The sequence below is a fragment of the Pezoporus wallicus genome, unplaced genomic scaffold, assembly GCF_028554395.1.
Source record: "Pezoporus wallicus isolate ANWC-B61680 ecotype Strahan unplaced genomic scaffold, APGP_CSIRO_Pwel_v1 contig_6789, whole genome shotgun sequence".
NCBI lineage: Eukaryota > Metazoa > Chordata > Aves > Psittaciformes > Psittacidae > Pezoporus > Pezoporus wallicus.
Genome location: NW_026637361.1, coordinates 2412246 through 2433886, shown reverse-complemented (window position 1 = coordinate 2433886; position 21641 = coordinate 2412246). Strand labels below are relative to the sequence as shown.

The following is a 21641-nucleotide window of genomic DNA, read 5'->3' as shown; positions in this document are numbered from 1 at the left end:
TGACTTTCAGTTGGGTGCCAGTACTGGGCAGTCCTGCGGGTAGGCATGAACCAAACTGATGCCTCTGAAATGGGTGTTGCCATTAGTATTTCACGATGAATGTATGTAGGGTTCCTTTAAAATAGTTTCTTTTTCTGAATAGAGTGCTCAGTGATCGTAAATTACCATAGCATTGTCTGACAAGTAGTGAGTTTTCATCTTGTGTGAAGAGCAGAGAAGGCAATCCAGTGAAACTGGGCAGTACTGAAAAGGATTCAGTGGCATTCTCCTGCTAAATGCTGGGGAGGGAGTTTTATTTTGGGTTTTTTGTTTGCTTGTTTTGGGCAGTTGTTTTTTTGTTTGTTTTTTTTTTATTTTATTATAACTGTACGGAAAATAGACAGATTTTTGCATAAATATAGTCCGTAGGTAAAAGAAGAAAATACTCTTAAGATCTGTTGGCAGGGCTATATGAAGAAACTTAGTTTTGAAATTTCAAAATGCAGTAGCTGAATAAAGTACTTAATTTTTGCCCTTGCTTATGTGTCAGGATGCACAGAACCATCAGGTAAATTAACCATACAAGCAAGTAGTACTAACAGTGATCACCAGTAAAATGTTTTCTTTAAGAAAAGGAAATTATAGATTGCACAGCTTTTTATAAAGGCAGTTAAACATTCTTACTTCTTATGTGGAAGTAGAAAAAGTGGGAGCCTGGAAGATTCAGTAACGTTATGTGGGGTCACAGGGGAAGTTACCATCTTCTGAAATCTTTATGTTATGTCCTTGTTTCGTAGCCCATACTGTGGTGTAGAGGGTATTCAGCAGTAAACTACCTGGTCACAGCTTCAACGTGTGTGTTTCTTTGGCAATGATCAATGCCACAGGATGTTACTGTACTGCAGAATTAAATCTGTGTGATGCATTTCGGTCAACCAGTTCTCTATCTTAGGTGTCACTCAGACAACTGTAGAGCTTGCCAGATGACTACTTACCCAAATCAAAAGCTATTTATTACCTTTTTGAAATTAAAAATGGGACAGTAGGTCTTTCTTGTTGTGTTCAGTATCCTGTTTAGGCTGATAACCTTGAAAACATAGCTTGTGATCAGGCTGTGATACTGAAATGTTCATTAACATCTGGTACAAATGAATCTACAATTTTTCTAAATGTCCTAGTTTAATGTGACTGTAATTACTGTTAATCAATTAATTTGGTTGCAGTAGGTAGCCCATGATGTGACTGGGTATCCTCTTCCAGTTAAGGTAGTGTTCTTTCCAGTATCATCATCATCTTCAGATACATTGAAAGGCTTTCTGGGAGATCTACTTTCTGTTGCTCGTGCACTGTCTTTTTATAGGGATTCATGCTTGAATTGTTCTCAGTGCCAAATCCATGTACTTAATAAAATAAAAAAGCAGTGTATATGTGGGGAGAGTAAAATACATAGGAAGTAAGGAAGTTTGTTTTTTTTTTTTTTTTGTTCAACAAAAATGCGCAGCACTTACACTTCTTAAGCCCGAAGAAATCTGAAGGTGCTCACATCTTTCAGGGCCAATGGTGCCCTTTGAATGACTTGTTCTCCATGCACTGGCCATCTTCCTTGTAATACTCATGACATACATTTTAGATCTGAACATCTGGATTCAGATTCACCTATAATTAGGTATATCCCCAACAGGGAGAAGGTTTTGATGGGAGAAGTCTTTTCAAGAAAGCTATTATGCCACTTGTTATGGCAATAATAGCCAGGTTTACTTTGCTGTAATGTACATTTATTTTTTTCAGAAGACTGTAGCTCTCATCTGAAGTTGGACCTCCATGTGCCTTAGACAGCTAAATTGTTTTAATACTTCTTTGTAAAAACAGTTGTAGGCAAGAGCATTTTAATGGTCATTTTTTTTTTTTTTAAGTGTATTTGAAAGCAGTGTGTGGACAGCGTGATGTAGGGGAAGAGCCAAATGTTTAAGATGTGTTTGAATGAATCTGCCTACATAAACTTGCCAGTGTTAAGAAAGAGGGGCTCTGCCCCTTTTAGATCACGAAGGCCACTCAGTGGGGGATGGTTTTGGTAATGGAAAAAACAAAAAAGGTTCCAGTATGTGGTGGAGGAGGTAAAATAAACAAACAGCAATGGATGATTACTTCTCTCCATCAAGGCTCCTTTATCCTTGCAAGCTCAGTCAGTGGTCAGCATGTTAGACACCCCTCCCTGTTTTATCCATCCCTTAACTGTGTTCTTTGACAGCATTGGTTTATACAGCTGGGTCTTTGTGGAGCCAGATGGGAATCACTGTTGAACAACAGACATGAAGGTAGACAAAGTACCTATGGAAGGGTGCATGGCAGATATCCTATGAATTTTGCTGGAGGGAAAGATACCATTTTAAGGGGTTTTCTCCTCCTTTCTGTCCCACCTTACAACTCCTGAAGATTTTTGTAGTGGACATCTTTTTGTGACTGTGTTTCACTGCCTGCCACTTGCAGCCTTTCTAAAGTAAAATCTGACACTCCTTATGGTCCTAAAGGTATGTTGTCTGTTTAGAACAGTCTCTCATTTTCATATTTGTGGATTATTTTTTTTACTTTGTATAGCAATACATGTTTGTGCAAGCGTACACGTGTGTTATATGACTAATAGCTATGTTTTTCATAGCTAACAGCTCCAACCATGTCTAGGGCTAGCGTTTGTTAAACTGCGAAGTTATCAGCTGTTTATGATTGTTCTTGTCTTTAAAATTTGACAAGCTTTTTTTTTTTTTTAAATCAGATAAAGCAAAAAAAGTCAGCTTTTAGACAGTGATGAGCTGAAGTTAATCCACTTACCTGCATGTGCCGTTACAGTGGTGAGGAAGTATGTTAATATGGGCAAGCAACAGCTTTGAGAAGTGTTCAGTAGCGCTTTAGACTGAACATGCATGTTCAGGAATCAGATTACAGAGTGGAAGTGGCTTATACACTACTACTGTGAGTGAACAGACATGTGCTATGATGGGTGATTACACCACACACTTGTTAATGTAGATTTGTAATTCTTGTGGTTTTATGAATAAAAAGTAGGAAAACAGTATAACAACTGTCAACCTTTCACAAGACGACTGAAGAAGGCTTCACAGTACAGTATGCACAGTGAGTTAAGCAGGAGCCATCACATCATGCCATAAACTTTTCTGGTTTATCCCTCATGCAGTTATCTGTTGGAACAGAGATGGCATGACTCTGCAGATGACCTGAAGTAGGAGACAGGAGTGCAAAACTGCCTGAAAACCAGTTCATCTTCTCTTTTGGAATATCAGAATGTCTGACTAAAATTATTTTTACTGAAACAATTTTTGGTTTACTCTTTTTCAAAGTAATTTTCAGAGGCAGCAATTTTCACTGGTTTTTGAAAGGCAACATCTGGGCTTTGGAACAATCTCTTTTCAGCTTTGAAAATTCTACCTCAAATTGCTTAGACGTTATAAATGTTCTAAACTTTTTGTGGTTTTGTGTTGTTTGGTTTTGGGTTTGGCTTTTTTTAAATACATATAAAAGGCAATAATGTATTTATTCCCTGTCACTTTATCTTCAAGATCAGTTTCATTTATTTTTTTTCGGACTCTCCAGAATGCCAGGTTCCTGGGCCAAGAATGCACCTGTCGTGTGTAAACCCTCTGAAAAGGGAGGAGCGCACACATACATATGAGCAGAAAAAATAATAAAAATTCTAAGCAGCTGGAATTAACCCATTTGAAAGAAAATGCTTACATCCATTAGAGACATTGCTCTGCCTGAGTATATTTTTTCATACACACATGTGCACACAGACACAAAAACGTTTCACTATGCCTGTAATTCTCAAAGGCACACATAGGTTCTCTGAGGCTCCAATACTGCTCCCACTAAAGTTTTTTGAAGGCCTCATATTTCAGTGATGTAAGTTCAAGCTATGAATGGATATGCATGTATACTTCACTAGCATGATCAGTTTTACCAGGAAACATGTAGTAGAGGTATGAACATGTATGCTTGTGTGTTCCCGTGTTTATTTGCATTTTTTATGAAGTGATAGACATGATGCAAATGTGTAGGTGAATAATGATCGGAGTAAGAGTTTATATAAGGGCAGAATGATACTGTAAGTTCAGATGCATAAACATCAGTGGGTATATTGGAAATTATTTCGTAAGTGCAATTATATGTACATTTATTAGAAGCAAATGTACATGCAATATAAACTTACTGTTCTGAAATTACCAGTAGGGAAATCAAGAATGAAGTGGGGAAAAAACCCAGAGTTTTTTTTTAATTATTTCCTTGTTTCTGGTTTGCTTGTAATTATACACAGAAATAAATAAATCCGTTTGTTGAGTTTGAAATGTAACTGAGGGGGAAAGGAGAGGGGACTTCAAGCTCTATAGCTGTTTCTTTGGCACTCTCATTGCTGAGCGGTGGCATGATGGAACAGTGGGAAAAGCTGTGTCATTTTACTGAGACCTCAATCAAAAGAATGGCTTCTTGCACTGAACTCTGGGCATCTTTTGGGAGAGAATTCTTATTATTAATGTTGATTCTACTGGAAGTAATTCATCATTTAATAATGCTTGAAGAAAATTTTATGTCAGCTTGATTAGAGAAAGACTACGAGTGACCAAGAATAAGCTCCCTAAATTGCAAAGTTTTAATATTAACTAACTTTTTTAGAATGAGCCTGTGCTTCCTTAGATTTCTTTGTAATAAGTCAGTCATTCATAATTGTCATAATTTTAAAGCTTTTTCAACTCTTTGCCTTCATTTCACTCAATGTCAATGGAAATTAGGTATGCACGTCTGTGAGTGATGTGTGGATCCCTTGTAGCATGCAGCACAGCTCTCCCACTCAGCGTCTGGTGACTGCCTGACTTCTTTTCTGTCATTTTCAAGTATTAGTTTGTACAGTGAAATTTCAAGGCCTGAAATCTCTAATTATTTGACGAGATTCCTCTTTGTAGTTCAACAGGCAGAAGGGTAATGATTACCTAGTGTCACAGTGATTGCAATAGTACTTTCAGCAGTGATCAGTTCCTTAAACTTTGCATGGAAATAAAACCAAAACTCTGGTATTTCTGCTGCAATGTGAGGACAAATGTAAAATAATAATACTAATAAAAAGTAAAAGAGCAAGATAGATGAGGAGCTGAAGAGTGGGGGGAGGTAGATTTCTGAAAGGTTGGGGGGGTAGAGGCGAAGGAAGCCAGAGTTAATTTGAGGATGCACTGGAAAATAAATGAGCTTGTGGATTTAATTCAAAATCATCCAAGCAGAGTCGTTTGCATGAAAGAAGCCAGTGATCAGGCTCAGTTTACTTGAAACATCAACAATGCCTGCATCCTGCTGTTTCAGAGTTTGTGCTGATAGATGCTCATCATCTTTGACACTGCACCATTACGGTTACGTTGCCTGTACCATAACCACATTTTCAGTACGTGTCTGTTCTGGCTTTGAGAAGTTCTCAGAAAATCCAGGTTTTGAAGTTTGATCTTTTAGAAACACACTTTTCAGCAGAACTAAAATCTGATCCCGTAGTTGCTGGTTTATAAATATACTATTAGATTTTGTTTTTTTTTTTTAGTTGACATACAGACTAGTGAAAAACAAAACGCTTATGAAGTTGACAGGTACCAAACAAAAACAGGATGCAAGTTCTCATGCTAAAGCTTACTTTGAGTGTATGATGTCTCTGGGTAAATCACTAAATGTTCCTGCTTAACACATACTAATTCCTGTACAAAACAGAGACAATAATGCAAAGTCCTGCATGAGATCTACAAAAGAATTAGATAACACTTTTTGCAGTAATAGAATATACTATCTTGATCATTTCACAGATTATGGTTCAGTTGAAGATTGGTTTGTTTCAGGCTAAATAACTTAGCTGTGCACAAAGAATCTTTTCCAGTTACCTGCTTCAAAAGGTTAATGAAAATCTTCGCGTAATGCAGGTTAGAAACAGTCAACACAAACTTTTTTCACAACATATTTCGACTAGACTTGATTTTACAGTGGTTTTTCATGCATAAATTCCTTGCAAATGCAAGAAAATGTAGATGATATATTTTTGGTCAAGAGCATAGAGTTTATAGAAAGTTTGGCAATTTTCTCTAATAAAAGAAGAAAAAATTTGCAAGGCTTTAGTTAACATTTTATTGAAAGACATCTCCAACAACTTCCCTATTAAAGGGTTTCAAAACTTGTTGAAATTAGAGTTTACCACTGGAATTTTGAACGGTACCTTTTCTCAAAAAACAGTTCCACAATATGTGGAAATCAGGTTTATCATCCAAGCTGCTGATACTTTACTATACATAAAAATGCAAACTTTAAAATAGATAGGGGATAACATATTTCCTGCCCATTTTTTGTCAGAATCTTCTAAACTGGTTAAAGTTGCCACATACAGGGAAGAAAATCTGGAAAGCAAAGGGAGGAAGTGAGCTGAGTAAAATGGAAATTATTGAGTGGCCTTAACCATAGGATTACTTGCAGCAGCTATAATAATAGAAAGCTGCACAGGAATTTTACACAGGTTGTGCCATAAAGATCTTTATTTGTGTTAACAAACTTACGACTTGTTCACCAAACCCCTTTGCAAATAACACAACGTCCTTGTGACATATATGCATTTTAAAAGATGGCTGATTGATATGATCTAGAAAGTAATGATTAGCAGATTATCCCATCTCAGTGCGAGTGACAGATGAGAGCATGTTTCATGCACATTTTTTATTGATTAGCAGATTAGAGGTGTTTGCTTCTTTTATTTTATTTTGTTTTAATTGTAAAATTACTTCAGTAAAGAATTCCAAACCAGGCTGTAAATGACTCAAAGATATTGCCAAGTGAAGTCTGTTTTTAGTGGTATGTGTAGAAACAAGTCAGGCTTCCAGTTCCCAGTGGGACAGAGTGTGGGAGTCTGCCACCCTTACTCATGTTGAGTAATACCTTATTACACAAGTAATCTTGTCACAGTGAACAGAGCTGTTTTGGTTTTTTCTAAAGGTACTAGTTATTCAGTGTACATAAATAATGAATGAATTTAGGGCCAAAATGAAATGGAGACAGTCATTACTATTAGCTAGCACCTTTCGCTTGGACTGTCTGTAGAGAGATAACAGCATCAATAAACCTGGGAATATGAATGTTAGTACTGAATGTGATCAGAGATGAGGCAAATGTATTGCTGACATTTTGGATAAGCTTGTGTTTGTACATCTATATGCATGTGTATATGCTTTCACATTAGATATATGCAGTATTGGTGCTGTCTGTAATCATAAGTATTTCCTGTGGAAAAGCAGAGTCCGCAGATTTCTGACATGTACTTTAATTAGAGGGAAATATCCCTGCAGATCGGGAAGAGAGTCAGATTGAATCCTGTGGAAGTTCCTGGGACTAGTTTAGTGTATAGCATTTGGTTTGGAATCAGGCCACGTTAGTGAGTAAATTCCTGATGCTGCTGGTAGCTGGAACGACCCTCCACATTGCTGCTGGAGGATCAGATCTGCTCTTCTTGTCCTTGAGCATCTCTTCAGAATGTAGCTCTGTGCATGTCTCCGATGTATGGGGCCAAGTGATTTAAACTCTACCCATGAGAAAGACTTAGTTTATAGCTGCCAGAGAAACTCAAGAGGTGAACGTTTTCATGCCGATTCAGAAACTGGCTATGTGACTCCAGTCAGGCACTGTCACGCCTAGTTATGGTGAGAAAACAACAATGCCTCTCTTGATAAAGGGAAAAAAAGTCTTGCACAGTCAAAAAAATTTGACATACAATTTAAATCATCTCTCTACATCCCGTGGACTTGGAGCTGTCAAAAAGGCAAAGCCTGTGTTTGAATGGAAAAGCTTTTTATTTCCTTAAAAAGTGTACCAACTATAATTATCCATAACTATGCAGGCCTGTTTTAATGCTGCTTTATAATTACAGGTCTTAATGCTAGATTATATGAAGTCATTTATAAATAGTCAGAACAGAGGGACTTTGGGAGTTTTTAACCTGTAGATTGCAGTGGGTTGTGGCAGCTGATGGGATTTTGCCTGTGTATGTATAGGGTGAGCTGTGTAGTGATTGATGAATCCCTTAATTAACTCCCAACAAGTTAAGATTTATGGCCTCATATCTTTTTCTCCTGACACATCTGTGTTTGTCACTTTTGAAGACATGGATAAGCCGTTTCTCCAAAAGCTTTTGTGGGTATCTGAAATGTTTCTGAGGTATTTTGCTTAACGTAACAAGATTAGAGTTTTATGACATAAAATTTGTGAAATTTTGTGGCATGAGCGATCATGTCAGGATGGATGCTGGTTGTATGCTAGAGGGCACTATCTCCTTGAATACTGGATACCATTTTAGATTTATTTTGGGTTTACAATCTTACATGAAATTAACTCAACCAAATGAACAAATGGCGCTGTAGTGGGATCACTTAAATGAGATTCTGTTAATAATAATTTAAAAAGAGAGCTGTGGAAAGATCCTCACTTCTGTGAGACACTGAACTGAAGGGGAAAAAAAGAAAAAAAGGTTATTTGGTCCCCTGAAATTATTTGGATGGAACCAATAATTGTGATGGCATGAGGAAACAATTTGTGTGGACAAAGTGTAGCTCAGGCTCTCTCCAGTAGGAAAATCCAGCCATGATGAAGTCAGTCCAAAAACACTGAGATCAACAGACACAGGGTATCAGTTTAAGCCTACAAAGAGTCTGTTGTAAACTGAATGTGATTAAAGAAATACGTGGAGAAGCTATTGTAAGATGAATCGCATCAAATATTTGTGGACTAAGAGTGAGTTAGACAGAGATTCCACTTCCCTGGGGAAAAAGAAAAATTGTTCTTGCTACCAGGAAAAGCATTTATTTAATGAAAAATTAACAAAAAAGCATGTTTTTTACTGCAATTTCTGCATAGTAAGAAACCTTTCTAAAACAGAAAAAAAAGGGTCCCTTTTTAAGAAACAGGGTTGTATTTGAATTCATCTTAAGTTCCAGCCTAACCACTGATAAAAATCAAGCGTAGGGATACCCTTCAAAACTTCAGTGTGTCCCTACAGTAGGCTGAGTACTGCTTGTGTCCCACTGTCTGAACTCTGTAGGTTTAGGTTGTCTAAGAAATTACTATTTAGCTATTTATAATCAATAGAGATGGTTAATGGCATTTAAAAAAAAACCTAACTCTTCTTGCAGTTTTAAATTGCAGAAGGTTTAATCTGCAGAGGTACCTTTTTAGATTCAGAATCTGGTCCAGCATATTGCTACTTTTCTGAGAGATGTATCTTGGGTTTTTTTTGGGTTTCTTTAATCCTATCCAGAAGTTGATGTTTGGGGAAAGTGATTGTTCCTTTTGCATTGTAAACCATCTTTCAGAGGGGTGTAATTGAAAACCCTTCTGAGTTTAAACTAATTTGAGGAAAAGATCTTGAAACTGTGTAGGTTGTAAACTGTCATGTTATCATTGAGAGTAGATCAAGGATGTTTGCAATCCTTTCTTAAGATGGGTTAATTCCAGTCCTTCTTTAGACCTAGACCTGTTTGAAAGGGCTCCATTTCAGACAACATTGTTATTCAGAATTTTAGCTGTTTCTCTTTCCTTATTGTTTATAACGGGAACTCTACTTGCATCTCAGATGCAGAATCTGGTAAAATGTACTGTTAGCTCAATAGGAAAATGAAGGTGAATGAAAAAAAAGACCATTTCAAATTCAGAAAAGGGATCAATAAAGTTGTAGAAGTAATGAAAGACCATCTGTGAATGAATTTATCTTGTATCATGTGGTTTTCTGCTCATGAACCTGTAAGAGATTTGGTCCTTTGCTGCTATAGACTCTGTAAATTACTGTCCTTCTGGAATACACTCCTAAAGGAAGATATGTATTTCTTTATTTAGTTAAATCTTCCATTTTCTGGTGGAAAATTCCAGTGTGTTCATAAGGGGTAAGTTTCTGTGAAACTCTGATGGTTGTATTTTAGATTAAAGGGATGATGAGATTTCTGAAAGGCCAGATTATGCCTAACTCGCACTGACTATGGACAGAGGTACCTGAAAACAAATTGTGGTCATCATTTGAGCTCTATAATCCTTACCTAGGGTTGTGCATCCATTTTTTTGAGTGTTGTAGTCACTTGGAAGACTAACATAGTCCTCAACTTTGCTGCCTTAGCCATTTTAGCAATTTGTTAGCCTTCTAGAATTCTAATGGGCACATGGCTTGTAATTTAAACTGGGTCTTAAAAAAGCTGCAAGAAGAAGGAAAAAGTTTCTTCGTCTCTACTATCGCTTAGATTGGCCTACAGTCCAACCTATAGGTTTTCATTTTAGATCAAAAACATAATAGTCTCTGCTATTACTAGTACAAGGAGGTGGTCACCTGTATTGCCTTCCTTGCTTCTTTTTATAAGTTCCCTGCAGAAAATGGTTTCATCCCTGTTTGGAGCAGTAAGAAGCAGAAGGCGATGATGATCTACAGCACGCTATCTGAGCGCAATAGAGGAAATCACATATTCACTAATAAAGTTAGCAGAAGAGCTTTATTTCAACGTGCTAGTCAAACTCTTCTTTTGAAGCTATGTGACAGAATTTGGGTTATTCTGGGTTAAGAGCAGTAGGAGGTTTTTGATACAATTTGGAGATATATATATATACAAATATAAAAACCCAAATAATCAATACAAACCAAGGCATCCTCTGTATTTTATTGTCAAAGTGAATTGTCGTGGAGACTTTCGTAGACAGTTTACAATATTTTCATATGTCTTATTGAATATAAATGTCCTAAAGTATAGAACGTTGCTGCGGAATGATCAACTAATGATTTTGTGTCCCTCCCTTTTTGTTTGCCAAAATAGAGACAACTACTTAGCGCTGATTTTCAGAAAGCGAGATTTTGTAAAAAACCAAGTTTCTATTAAGGCAGCACTGAAATGAGTAACAAAAATGTCACACTCAAAATCGATAGCAAATGTATATCTTGGTGGGGTGCAATGCAGAATATGAATAATTCACGTTAACTTCAGGAGGGAGTTGCATGGTTTCTGCAGAAGAAAAGCTTGGGATCTGTCACATCAAACATAGCTGCAAAATGCTGAATTCAGTGGGCTAGTAGAAAACTGCCAGTAAGAGTCTATGTGGCGATCTCTGTCTTTATACATATGCTTCACTGCAGACACGTAGGTGGGAAAGCGTAGAAGACAGAATTCAGGTAGGATGTATGAAGTGTTAGTCTGTTGGACTAAGTCAAACATTAATAGAAAATACAGATTGCTTCTCTATGTACAGGCAATAGGTAGTTTTCAGAACAGGCAGTGTGCAGCTGAGTGTAGGTTCTGGTATGGATTTTTTTTGCCTGAGTTTTTGTTGTCCTTGGGTTTTTGGTGGTGAGGGTTGTTTTTTGATTTTTTTTTTTAAATATAACCTAACTTGACTTAGGAAGCAAAGCTCAAAATGAGATCAGTAGAAGCGAAATAAGTCCTAACAAAGGGCTGTTTAAAGTCACTGTTTGTTTTCAGACCCAGTTGACTGCTGCTAAGAATCATTTCGTGCTCAATATGCCAAATCGTATGGACATGCTCCACCTCACAGCAACCCCACACATGGTTCAAGAGGCTGCTGGGCTTTTGAAATGCAGTCCTTTAACTGTGAAGTGGAAAATCAAGATAGGGTAATTAGAATCATAAATACCAGATTTTTGGGGAGGAGCAGTATTACTTTAGCCTGTCTTTTTAACTTTTTACATACAATAGTCTTCAGTTTTCTGATAATAACTTACTATTTTCTATAAAATATTTCTCCTTTTTACTTATTCTTCTTTTTGACTATGCCTATAAGATTTATTTCTCAATCCACTCCTTATTACAGATGCCCCTGCTTAGCACAGTGACCCATTATGCCATCCAAGCACATACCCTGATTTTCATGAACAATGTTGCTGTAATTAATCCCAGAAGTTGTCTGCCTTTTAATACTCCACTGGACCCCTCTATTTTGAAGATGAAGCTGGAAGTGTTCTGGGTGCAGATTGTCTTATAAAATCTTCAGCACTGCCAGATTTGGATGAAAAGTGCATTTTCCAATGAACTAAGGATTCTTTCAGTCTTTCAAAAAATTGAAGGTATACATGTGCTATCAGAACAGTGTTACCATAAAGTCTCAAAAATTTCAGAATGTGGGCCTGAGCTTTAAGTCAGGATTTTTGCATGATTTTTACAGTGCCTGCTGTATGTATCCTTTTTTATATAGAAAATAGATATATCATCTATTATCTATAATAAATGTATATTACATTTATATGTGTCTTTTCCTGATCTGACTGTAGGTGGGAAGTATAGGGTACTTTGATAAAAAATCCTCATTTACTTAGTACAACCCTGAATTTGTGTTGTCCAAATAATGTGCAAATTTTTAATTGCTTTACTATCCCAGATCTGCGAACCTGAAAAGATTCTTGCAACATGACTATAGTACTCTGTTGTTCACATGGGTGAAGTTTTATAAAGATGAGTTTTGTCTTGATAGCAAGTTATTTTATTGTATTCCATTTTCTTTTCTTTTTTTTTCCCTTTTCTCTTTTTTCTCCCTTTTTCTCCCTTTCTCTTTTCTTTTCTTTTCTTTTCTTTTCTTTTCTTTTCTTTTCTTTTCTTTTCTTTTCTTTTCTTTTCTTTTCTTTTCTTTTCTTTTCTTTTCTTTTCTTTTCTTTTCTTTTCTTTTCTTCTTTTCTTTTTTCTTTTCTTTTTTCTTTTATATTTTTTCTTTTTCCTTTCTTTTCTTTTTCCTTTTTTTTTCTCTTCCTCTTCTCTTCTCTTCTCTTCTCTTCTCTTCTCTTCTCTTCTCTTCTCTTCTCTTCTCTTCTTTTTTTTTCTTTTTTTTTATCAGTTATGGTTAAATATGTGCAGATTTTTATTCCTGAAAAGCTAAGTTGACAGTAGCTTGTATCGGGAGACATTCTATCTTCTTAGAGTCTCTTGCAAATGCAAAACCAGATGGGTACTTTTTTAAAGGAATTGCATTTCATTATACAGTCTTCTTAGGTGAATTTTCATGTTTAAGAAGCCAGAATACAAGAGAGTGCTATATTAGTGTATTATTCTCACAACAAACAAGCCACTGTTCTGTTGCTACCTGCTTGGCCATTGTTCCCAATTGTGTATGCTTTGCAGTGGTATTTGGATGGTTTCCTGCTCTCTGCCAGCACAAAAAAGGCATTTCTGTTACAATGGCCCCTAACCACACAATGACGGCATTAAGGATTTATTTGGAGGTTTCATTATTTTCTTCTCTTTTGTTCCTTCCAGGATGTCTTCCAAGCGACCAGCCTCTCCGTATGGGGAAGCAGATGGAGAGGTAGCCATGGTGACAAGCAGACAGAAAGTGGGAGAAGAGGAGAGTGACGGGCTCCCAGCCTTTCACCTTCCTTTGCATGTGAGTTTTCCCAACAAGCCTCACTCTGAGGAATTTCAGCCAGTTTCTCTGCTGACGCAAGAGAACTGTGGCCATAGGACTCCCACTTCTCAGCACAGCACAATGGTAGGTTTGCTAATGGTCTATTGTGCTTACATCCATTCTTTGAATTCTGCCTCTACAGTACTTTGGCATCAAGATCTGTACTTTATGGAGTATACAATGCACAGTTACACATACAGAACACACTACAATAATGTGAAAGTTTTGACCTAGCTGGACTGCCTTTACCCTTCACTACAAACGCTAAATCACTCACAGTGCAAACCCTACTTTTCCTCACCTTTGCCTACTGGCATTTAGGGTGCTAAGATTTTTTAGCTGCAGCGATGTGGATTTGAAGTGTATGTGTTCAGCAAACAGTAAATGATTTTGGAATGCTGTAAGTGAGAGTCATGTTTGGCATGGTGTCTGAACTATCACCCCAATGCCAAGTTTATGCAATAGTTAAGGCACGGAAGTCTGTATAAAGGGTAAAAAAGGCAACTTTGGATTTTGCTTGTTTTAAAAATTCACGTCTGATGTGTATTTCACATGCCACAGATACCTACAAGTAAATTTGCTGTGCTTATGGAATTAAATTAGCCTTCTACTTTTTCACTTGTGAATTCCCACCTTTTTGTGCACTTTACAAATGACACCATGCGCTTAATTCATTGCCCTTGTTCTTTGCTAGTGTCACTATCATAACCTGATGTGCTTGGGCCCTTCATGCAGAGTGCTGTGATACATTCTTACAAAGGTGGAAAAGTGCAGAGAGGCATTGAAACCCCAGGGCTTAGGCACCTCCCCAAAACTTTCTAGTGTGAGCACACTCAGCTTTTGCCTGTTTACAAATAGACTGTAACTTTTCTGTTAGTCCCCCACTTTGTCAAACGCACTGACAATTTCACTTTAAGTGGAGATAATGAATGGACCTGCATATTTGAAGGCTTTTTAAAAGGCATTGCAAAATAGGTGATAGTGTATTCTCATAAAAGCCTGCAACAGCTCTGTAGCGGTATTTAAGCCCTTAGAGCTCCTTACGCGTATGTAACAAGCCCTAAGTAAAAAGCCCTAGGGATTATGATTACTCGTAGGACCAAGTCACTGGGTAGTCACTCTCCTAGACAGAATAACTCACTGATCCTAATGCATTTTTCTTCTTTTTTGGTCTAATGCTTAAGTTCAAACAGTGGTTTGGAATATTTAATTTTACTTTGTTATTGCAACTTTAAATGAAGAAGGAACATTGTTGAAAAAATTACTTGCAGGCAGACACAGCATTATCTTTTACTAGCTTGGTTACTTCTCATTCTCTATCATATGTTTTATGGAGATGAAATTCATTACTATACAGTTCCAGCCAATGGGAAATTAGGTAATGTTACTGGTGTATGAGCTTTGCTGTATTTTGGCCTATTCTAAGAGAATGTACTGAAGATAAAGGGTTGTTCCTGATAACATTTAAGTCAATAGATAAACTTGAAATGACACTAGGAGTATAGAATCAGACCCTAATGAAATGAAACTTTGTTGTCTTTTATGGAGACCAGCAGGAGTATTTTAAGTGTACCTCACTGAAATGACTTAACTGCTCTTTAACTAACTAACTTCTTTATTCATTCATAGTTTTTAAGACTGAGAAGGTTAGCTGATTATCTAGCGTTACTTGCTGCTATGAAGGCTATATTTAATGTGATGTCAAAACAGTGTGTTCTGTCTCTTTTTAATAGAAGATACCGAATTACTGCATGATTTAGACACTTTCGCTGGAGTAGTGGGATGCTGTAGGCTTATCGAAAGTGTGTCTGGGGGGTTGCAGGGACTGGTTTTGTCTTCATCCATATTTAAGAAAAGTGTCAGTTTGTATGAATGTGACATCTTGGTAATGTCTTTCTTTTAGTGAGGAGTGTCTTGTCAAAATCATCATTCAAGTAGGTGAGAAAGGATGTAGCCTGTGTGTCTCCAGAAAGAGGGAAGTGATCAGTGTAAATGAGTAATATATATATAATCACTCCCTCTGTTGTTGTGATACGTAGTTACAAGAAGGAAGTAACTGAACCTGGTGCTGGATAACTTTTAGATGACTTCAGTTTGAGTAATTAGCAGTTACAGAAATCATTCCCAAAGGTAGCATTACAGAGGTCATTTTTATTGTGTTTGGATTGACATGCTCTGCTATTTTGTAGTGTCTGGGAAGCAAACCCAGTCATATGCACATGTGCGCACACCACCATACAGTGCAGTCCAATACAGTTTTATTGATAGAGCTCTAGCAGTGTGTTTCACACTTCTTAATAGCTTGTCAGCTGTGCTACTACACCTACTGACCGAGTCTGCAAGTGACCGTGGAGTTCTCATTTCACAGCCGCATGCTGTCCTTAGCAGGGTACACCTTTATAGGTCTCTCCAATGTCCAGTAAGACAGGATCAGATGTAGTCAGTCTGAAATCATGTAGTACATCACTCCGCTTCACTCCTCTAAACTCATCCTGCTTTGTGCATGGTTGTTGGCTAAGGCTCTTCTCCAAAGGGATTCTTAGATACACATGGTGTAGATCCAGAGAGATCTTTCTGTGTTAGCTACAGGGAACAGTCTTGGCAGAAGAAAGCCACAGCCAAGGGGTCTGTAAAAGGTACGGAATTACACGGCTTTGTCTTACCAGTAGGCTGTGTAGCTGAATTCCTCTTCTTACCATAGCCATCCTTGACTCCTCATATTCTGCCTCTCAGCACTGGGTCATGAAGGAGCAGTTAGGAAAACAATTTCAACCTTGAAAATCAATTTCTTGGCCTCACTTTCCTAGCTGCTAATTGGCCCTCTGTTTCATAGTTTACTTCCAGCTGTGTTTCCTTTTACAAGTCTGACCAGCTGGGACATCATAGGATCCTTAAGGCAAAGGGCTGATTGCACTAGAGTGATAACTCAACAGTTTATCCAACTGAGACGCCTGAAAATTTACCGTGTTCCACTTTACCAGGTTGTAACAACTGCCAAGTTAGAGACACTGCTCAGAATGCTGGGTAATTTATTTTTTTTTAAGGAGGGCAAAATCCCTAGAACGAAATCTTAAAACCTAACCAGAAATTGGCAAAAACTACAAAATCCAACTTCCTATCAGAATGAACAGGGTATTTCTGAGAATGCTGGAACTGAAGCCAGAGAAAGGTTAGTGCAGAGGGTGCAAACTGAAAATGCAGGAGGCTCCGCCTGAGCATGAGGAAACACTTTTTGCTGTGGGGATGACTGACCATAGAACAGGTTGCCCAGGGAGCTTGTGGAGTCTTCCTTCTTGGAGATACTCAAAAGCCATCTGGACACAGTCCTGGGCAACTGACTAGGTGGCCCTGCTTGATTGGGGGTTGGACTAGGTGACCTCCAGAGGTCCCTTCCAACCTTAACCCTTCTGTGGTTCTGTAATGGCAGGGACAACTCTATCCCAAACTGTCTTCCTTTTGATAGAAGAAACTAGATGCTTATTGTAAGTAGGAAAGCTCTTGCATTGATAAAAATGAAACAATATATTAGACTTAAACCGAAGGCTCAGTAGAAAATACAAGACAAATTATTTGACCTAAAATATATCTAAGAGGCACCTTAGGACATTCATAGAAGTCTCTAAGCTTTGCAGGGAAACACTTGAGGAATTACAGTATTGGTCAGTACCTCGTTTGAAGAAACCTATTCAGGCTGCAGTATTTGGACAGCACAGATAGTTTTAGTTCATGCAAGTTATGAGGGTTTATATAATTTGTTTCTGTTTGTCTGCTTTACCATGTTGCTTTTGCTGCTTCTCAAGACTAGTGATTTCACCAGTGGTGTCTCTCTGCTAATTTCTGAAAACAAGACATCAAGGCTAAAAGCACTGATTAAAATACACTATGGGCAGGGCATGGTATGCTGTGGTCAAGTTCAGCCATTCTTCTTAACTGTAGAATATCAACCAAATACTGGAATGATGATCTCGGGAGGGGGGGGGGGGGGGTGTGTGAAAGGTAAAAAAAGGAAGTTCTGACTAAAAGATCAAACTGGTAAGGTGCAATTTTAGTCCATATTTGTCCTATACTTCCAGTGGGATTTAGAATTCATTTTCAGCAGTGCTTTAGTTGATAGGAAATATTACAGTGTGCCATTAAGTAGCTTTACTGCTTCACACTAAAAAAAATGTTGCATTTCTGTGGGTAATTAAGTTATTTCTCTGTAATTTAGGAATAATATTAAGACATTTTGTTCATATTAAGAACAGCACTACTAGTGGTCAAAGAGCTTACCAGCTCATTGCTTCATGTTTTTCCTCCACTTTTCCAAAATAAGGGCTGTTTAATGCTGCATCTGAATTCGCTTATCACATACATCCTGGCCTGTATTTCACCTATTGGTCTGGGTTTATCAGCATGTGCATAGTATTGGATCAGAAAAACAGGCAGCTAGAGCACTTAGCTGCTATATAGAAGTTGCAAAGAGAATGGAAATCTGAATGCATATAGCTTTTTAAAAAGTCAAATAGGACTCTAATTATATGGAGCTAAAGAATGCCTATTAAAAAAACCTGAAAAACCACAGTGGTTTTAGAGAAATTTTAATTTCCAGTGTACCTTTGTGCATCAAGCTTAGGATAAGTTATTGTGATGGTACAATGCGCAGTGTTGTGAACACCAGTGCCGTTATTGTGCCAGCTCTAATAATGAGAATTTCATTGTTTGGGGAGAGCAGTCTCCTACACTCTAGACAAAAGTGTAATTACTTTTGAACGATGTGGAATGTGCTCAGTTTAATAGCACGGAGAATAGATTCACAAAGATTCAGATAAAGCTAGCTTGGAAGCCATATGTGCAATGTGGCAGTATGAAATTGTTAGCAGGCACCGTAATTGCAACACACACACACACACAATTTCACAGTTTAAACTATAAACTGTTGTTTCTGTAAGAGATAGACAGGCTTATCTGAACAAGACTAGTTCAATTAAAACAAAGCAGAAATGGTGGTAAGTTTTCATTTGTCTTTTTTTGGTGTTCTTTCCTTCCTCTCTTAATGGTAAATTGATATTTATAAGATGATGAAATTGCATTGTTACAAACATTGCATTATAAATATCACCACAGAAGTAGCACATGAAAGCAGTTTCCACAGATAAAATTTCAGGCTTGTATTGGAGTTTGATCTTTTCAGTCTTTACACTTGCTCTGTTTCAGAGGATGGCTCTGCGGGCTATTAGGAAAGGGAACAAATAAAGAAGAATCGGCCAGAACGGATCAAACAGCTGTAGAAGTTGCCTACTGGGTCATTTAGTCCAGACTCTAGAGAACTCTCTGCAGTCCTTAAGAACCAGTGGTGGTGGAGCTAGAAAAAGTTTTGATGCCTCTCATATCTGCCTAACAAAATATCTGCCATTTAAGTCGTTATAATCTGCCTGTCCTTGCCATGATCTGTGTTATCCTGGTTCTCCAGTCCTGTCCTATCTATGTATGTAAGTAATACCTATAATATTTAGCTATCACGTGCAAACTACTTGTTGTGCAGGTCCCATATAGGGCAAGTAAATATAAAGAGAATGTTTTAATTCTTCACGTGAGGCAGGGATCAAAGCTATAGTGCAATTCAGGAGCAGTATGCTAGTTTATGGAAGCTCCCTTGGTTTATTCTACCACTCTCTTGATACAGTGAGTTTTGCTTACTTGTGGACATGGAGGATCAGAATGGATATATCATTCCAGCTGAAGCCAATAGGCTGAAGTTTGAGATGACCCATTGGTATTTTGATCAGACTCTGAAAGGTCTGAAGGTTGGTTAGGGAACAATAAATAAGTAATGAAGTAGGAAAACATTTTTTTTCCAAGCAGGAGGAACTACATTTGAAACAATAAATTAACAAATCAAAACCAGACTTAGCATCTATAAATTTCCTGAAATACAGTGTGCAGATGACTGTAGTTTTTAAAGAGAGAAGTGGAAACAGCAGTTGTTTGTTTTTGCTGAAGATCATCTTACTGTGAAGCAGTCACGTTTTTAATGGATTCATTTGAATGCAGTTAAGCAGAAAATAATCAAAAGAAAAGTAAATACCTTTGTTTTATAGAAATGATGGGAACTGTATGTATCCATTGTTTGTAAGTGGTTATATGCCTAGGAATCAATTCATTGACTTCATACTAGAAAATATCTTCACTTAAGCTTCTTGCAAAAGGCTTGTAAAACATAATTTAAATGAAGAGCTGAAAACTTCCACAGGAAAAAATATAGGTAAAACCATAAAGCCACAGTCAGTAGGAGTATTTGAACCAGATGGTATCTCTTACAATGAAAAAACCTAAAAAATATGTAAGCTTTAAAAGAAAAAAAAGTTCGCCATCTTTCTAAGGAAAGTCATCTGTCCTAGGACTTCTACATTGGACACAGTGGTTTCATTCCAAATTAATATCTCAATCCAGACTGCCTTCAGTAAGTAGTTCAGTTTTCAGTTACACACCTTACTAAGACCTGCTAGACAATTTCACTGAAGATTGTACATCTCTGCTGCAAAGAGTGCATTGGCATCAGCTCTGCCAGGTCAGCCAAGTGAAGTATGGAGCTTTCATGGCCTGGAGGTGTAGCAGCATGCCCACAGTGGTACATTGCATTGCAGACAGTACCCAGAAGACTGGGACAATGATATCTTCCAGAGGGAAGTAGGAGATAACCATAAATCTGAAACAAAATCTTGAAGCTACTGGTGTGAAGAGCAATGATGAGGACAAGGGTTTAGAGAAAGCCCCAGCAGGACTGCAAGTTTAGTTTTTCAGCAACAATTTAAAGAGACTGTATGTAAGTGCTCCTACTTCTTGATAATAGCTTTTACTTTCAAAAAGTCAATCCCTAGGTGTGACGTAGTACAGGTAGGATCTATGCTATCTCCATCCTACTGGAACTCAAACAACAGCTGTGGACTTCATGTAGTTTCTCCAGTTCAGGTCCATCACCTATATCACTCTGTTCAAATTTATTCTGAAGCACTGTCCTTTCTTTGGTGATAGTGAATCTCTGCAGTGTTCTAGTGAGGCAGAAACTCTGCTGCCACTTAAACCCCCAGTTCTCCGTGGCTCTGGAAAGAGAAGGCAAAAGTAATGTAGTTACGTTTTCGTGCTTTTCCTTTCAAACAGTGATGCTATCTCTTTTGGCCAAGCTTCTGCACTGTTAAGAAGTTTGTGGCCTTGGGCTGACAATGTAACTGTAAGAATAAAGACCAGCATACCAGGTTTACATGCTTCTATCTGGCGCATGCCTCAAGGAAAGGGATGTGTGAACCTAAGCTGATTATATCTTGCCCCTTGCATAATGCAAACTTCTGCTTTTGTACACCATGACTAATTTTTCTTTCAGTAGTTGACCATTCATTTTAGAGCTTCCATATCCACTTAACTTCCTCCAAGCAGCTGATGTGGTTTTGTCCCTTTCTTTTCACTGCAGGTGAGAAAGCTGTTTTCTCTATTACCAGCTTCATAAGAACAATATTGCTCTATCACTTTCTGTCTGCTTGCAGTTGTCCTCTGAAAACCTTTTTCTGCCTTGCCCATTTTCTTACTCTGTTTGTAGTAATATTTAACTTAGTCATTTTTATGATTAAATCCATTCTAAAGCCTTTTAGTAAATAGCTCATACGAAGATATTGCACAGTAAAAGAAAGCATTGTGCTATTTGCTTGGGCAGAATGTCAATAAACTGGAGGATGGTGTTTTTTTTTATATGCAGCTCTACTTTCGGTAGAGATATACCAAAACTGAAATACATTGTGAAGTATTGGTCATGGTTTCTTGAATTTAAGGGTTGCAAGGAATCTCTGTGATTATCAGCTCCTAACAGTGCCAGAACCTTCTGCTACACTCCGTACTCACAGTTATGTTTTACAGTCTCTTCTCTCATTATCAAATGTTTGTGTTCATAGTTAGGATGTTACCTATTACAATTTTTCCTCTGTCCTTTTAATGGCTGAGTGAAATGCTTCATCATACTTTTTGCCTTGCACATTTTCTCAGATTATAAAAACTTAAATTGGATTAAGCTGTGCTTTCTTTCTCTGTTTTTTCTTGCCACTCCTAATGCTTTTGCAGGTTCACCAAAAGTAATGAAGGTTGGAGTGATAATGAAAATGTGGCTTCAGGCAGTTGCTAGCATTTAGAGTGTCATGTCATCCAGTCATGTTTTTCTTTTTTCATGGAGGTAACTACTTCTT

The 21641-nt window shown here is 37.6% G+C and overlaps 1 protein-coding gene across 23 annotated transcripts in view; it reads left to right on the top strand.

The window, feature by feature from the left end:
* Positions 1 to 21641, top strand: part of SOX5 (SRY-box transcription factor 5) — a 643908-nt gene that overhangs the window by 376958 nt on the left and 245309 nt on the right. For 20 of the 23 annotated variants that reach the window (XM_057405230.1, XM_057405225.1, XM_057405229.1 and 17 more), the window contains one exon: positions 13284 to 13515. In XM_057405230.1, coding sequence (XP_057261213.1) covers positions 13285 to 13515 — 231 coding nt within the window. In that variant the 5' untranslated portion in view covers position 13284. The remainder of the gene's footprint in view (positions 1 to 13283; positions 13516 to 21641) is intronic. The other 3 variants (XM_057405235.1, XM_057405236.1, XM_057405237.1) reach the window with 1 other exon arrangement.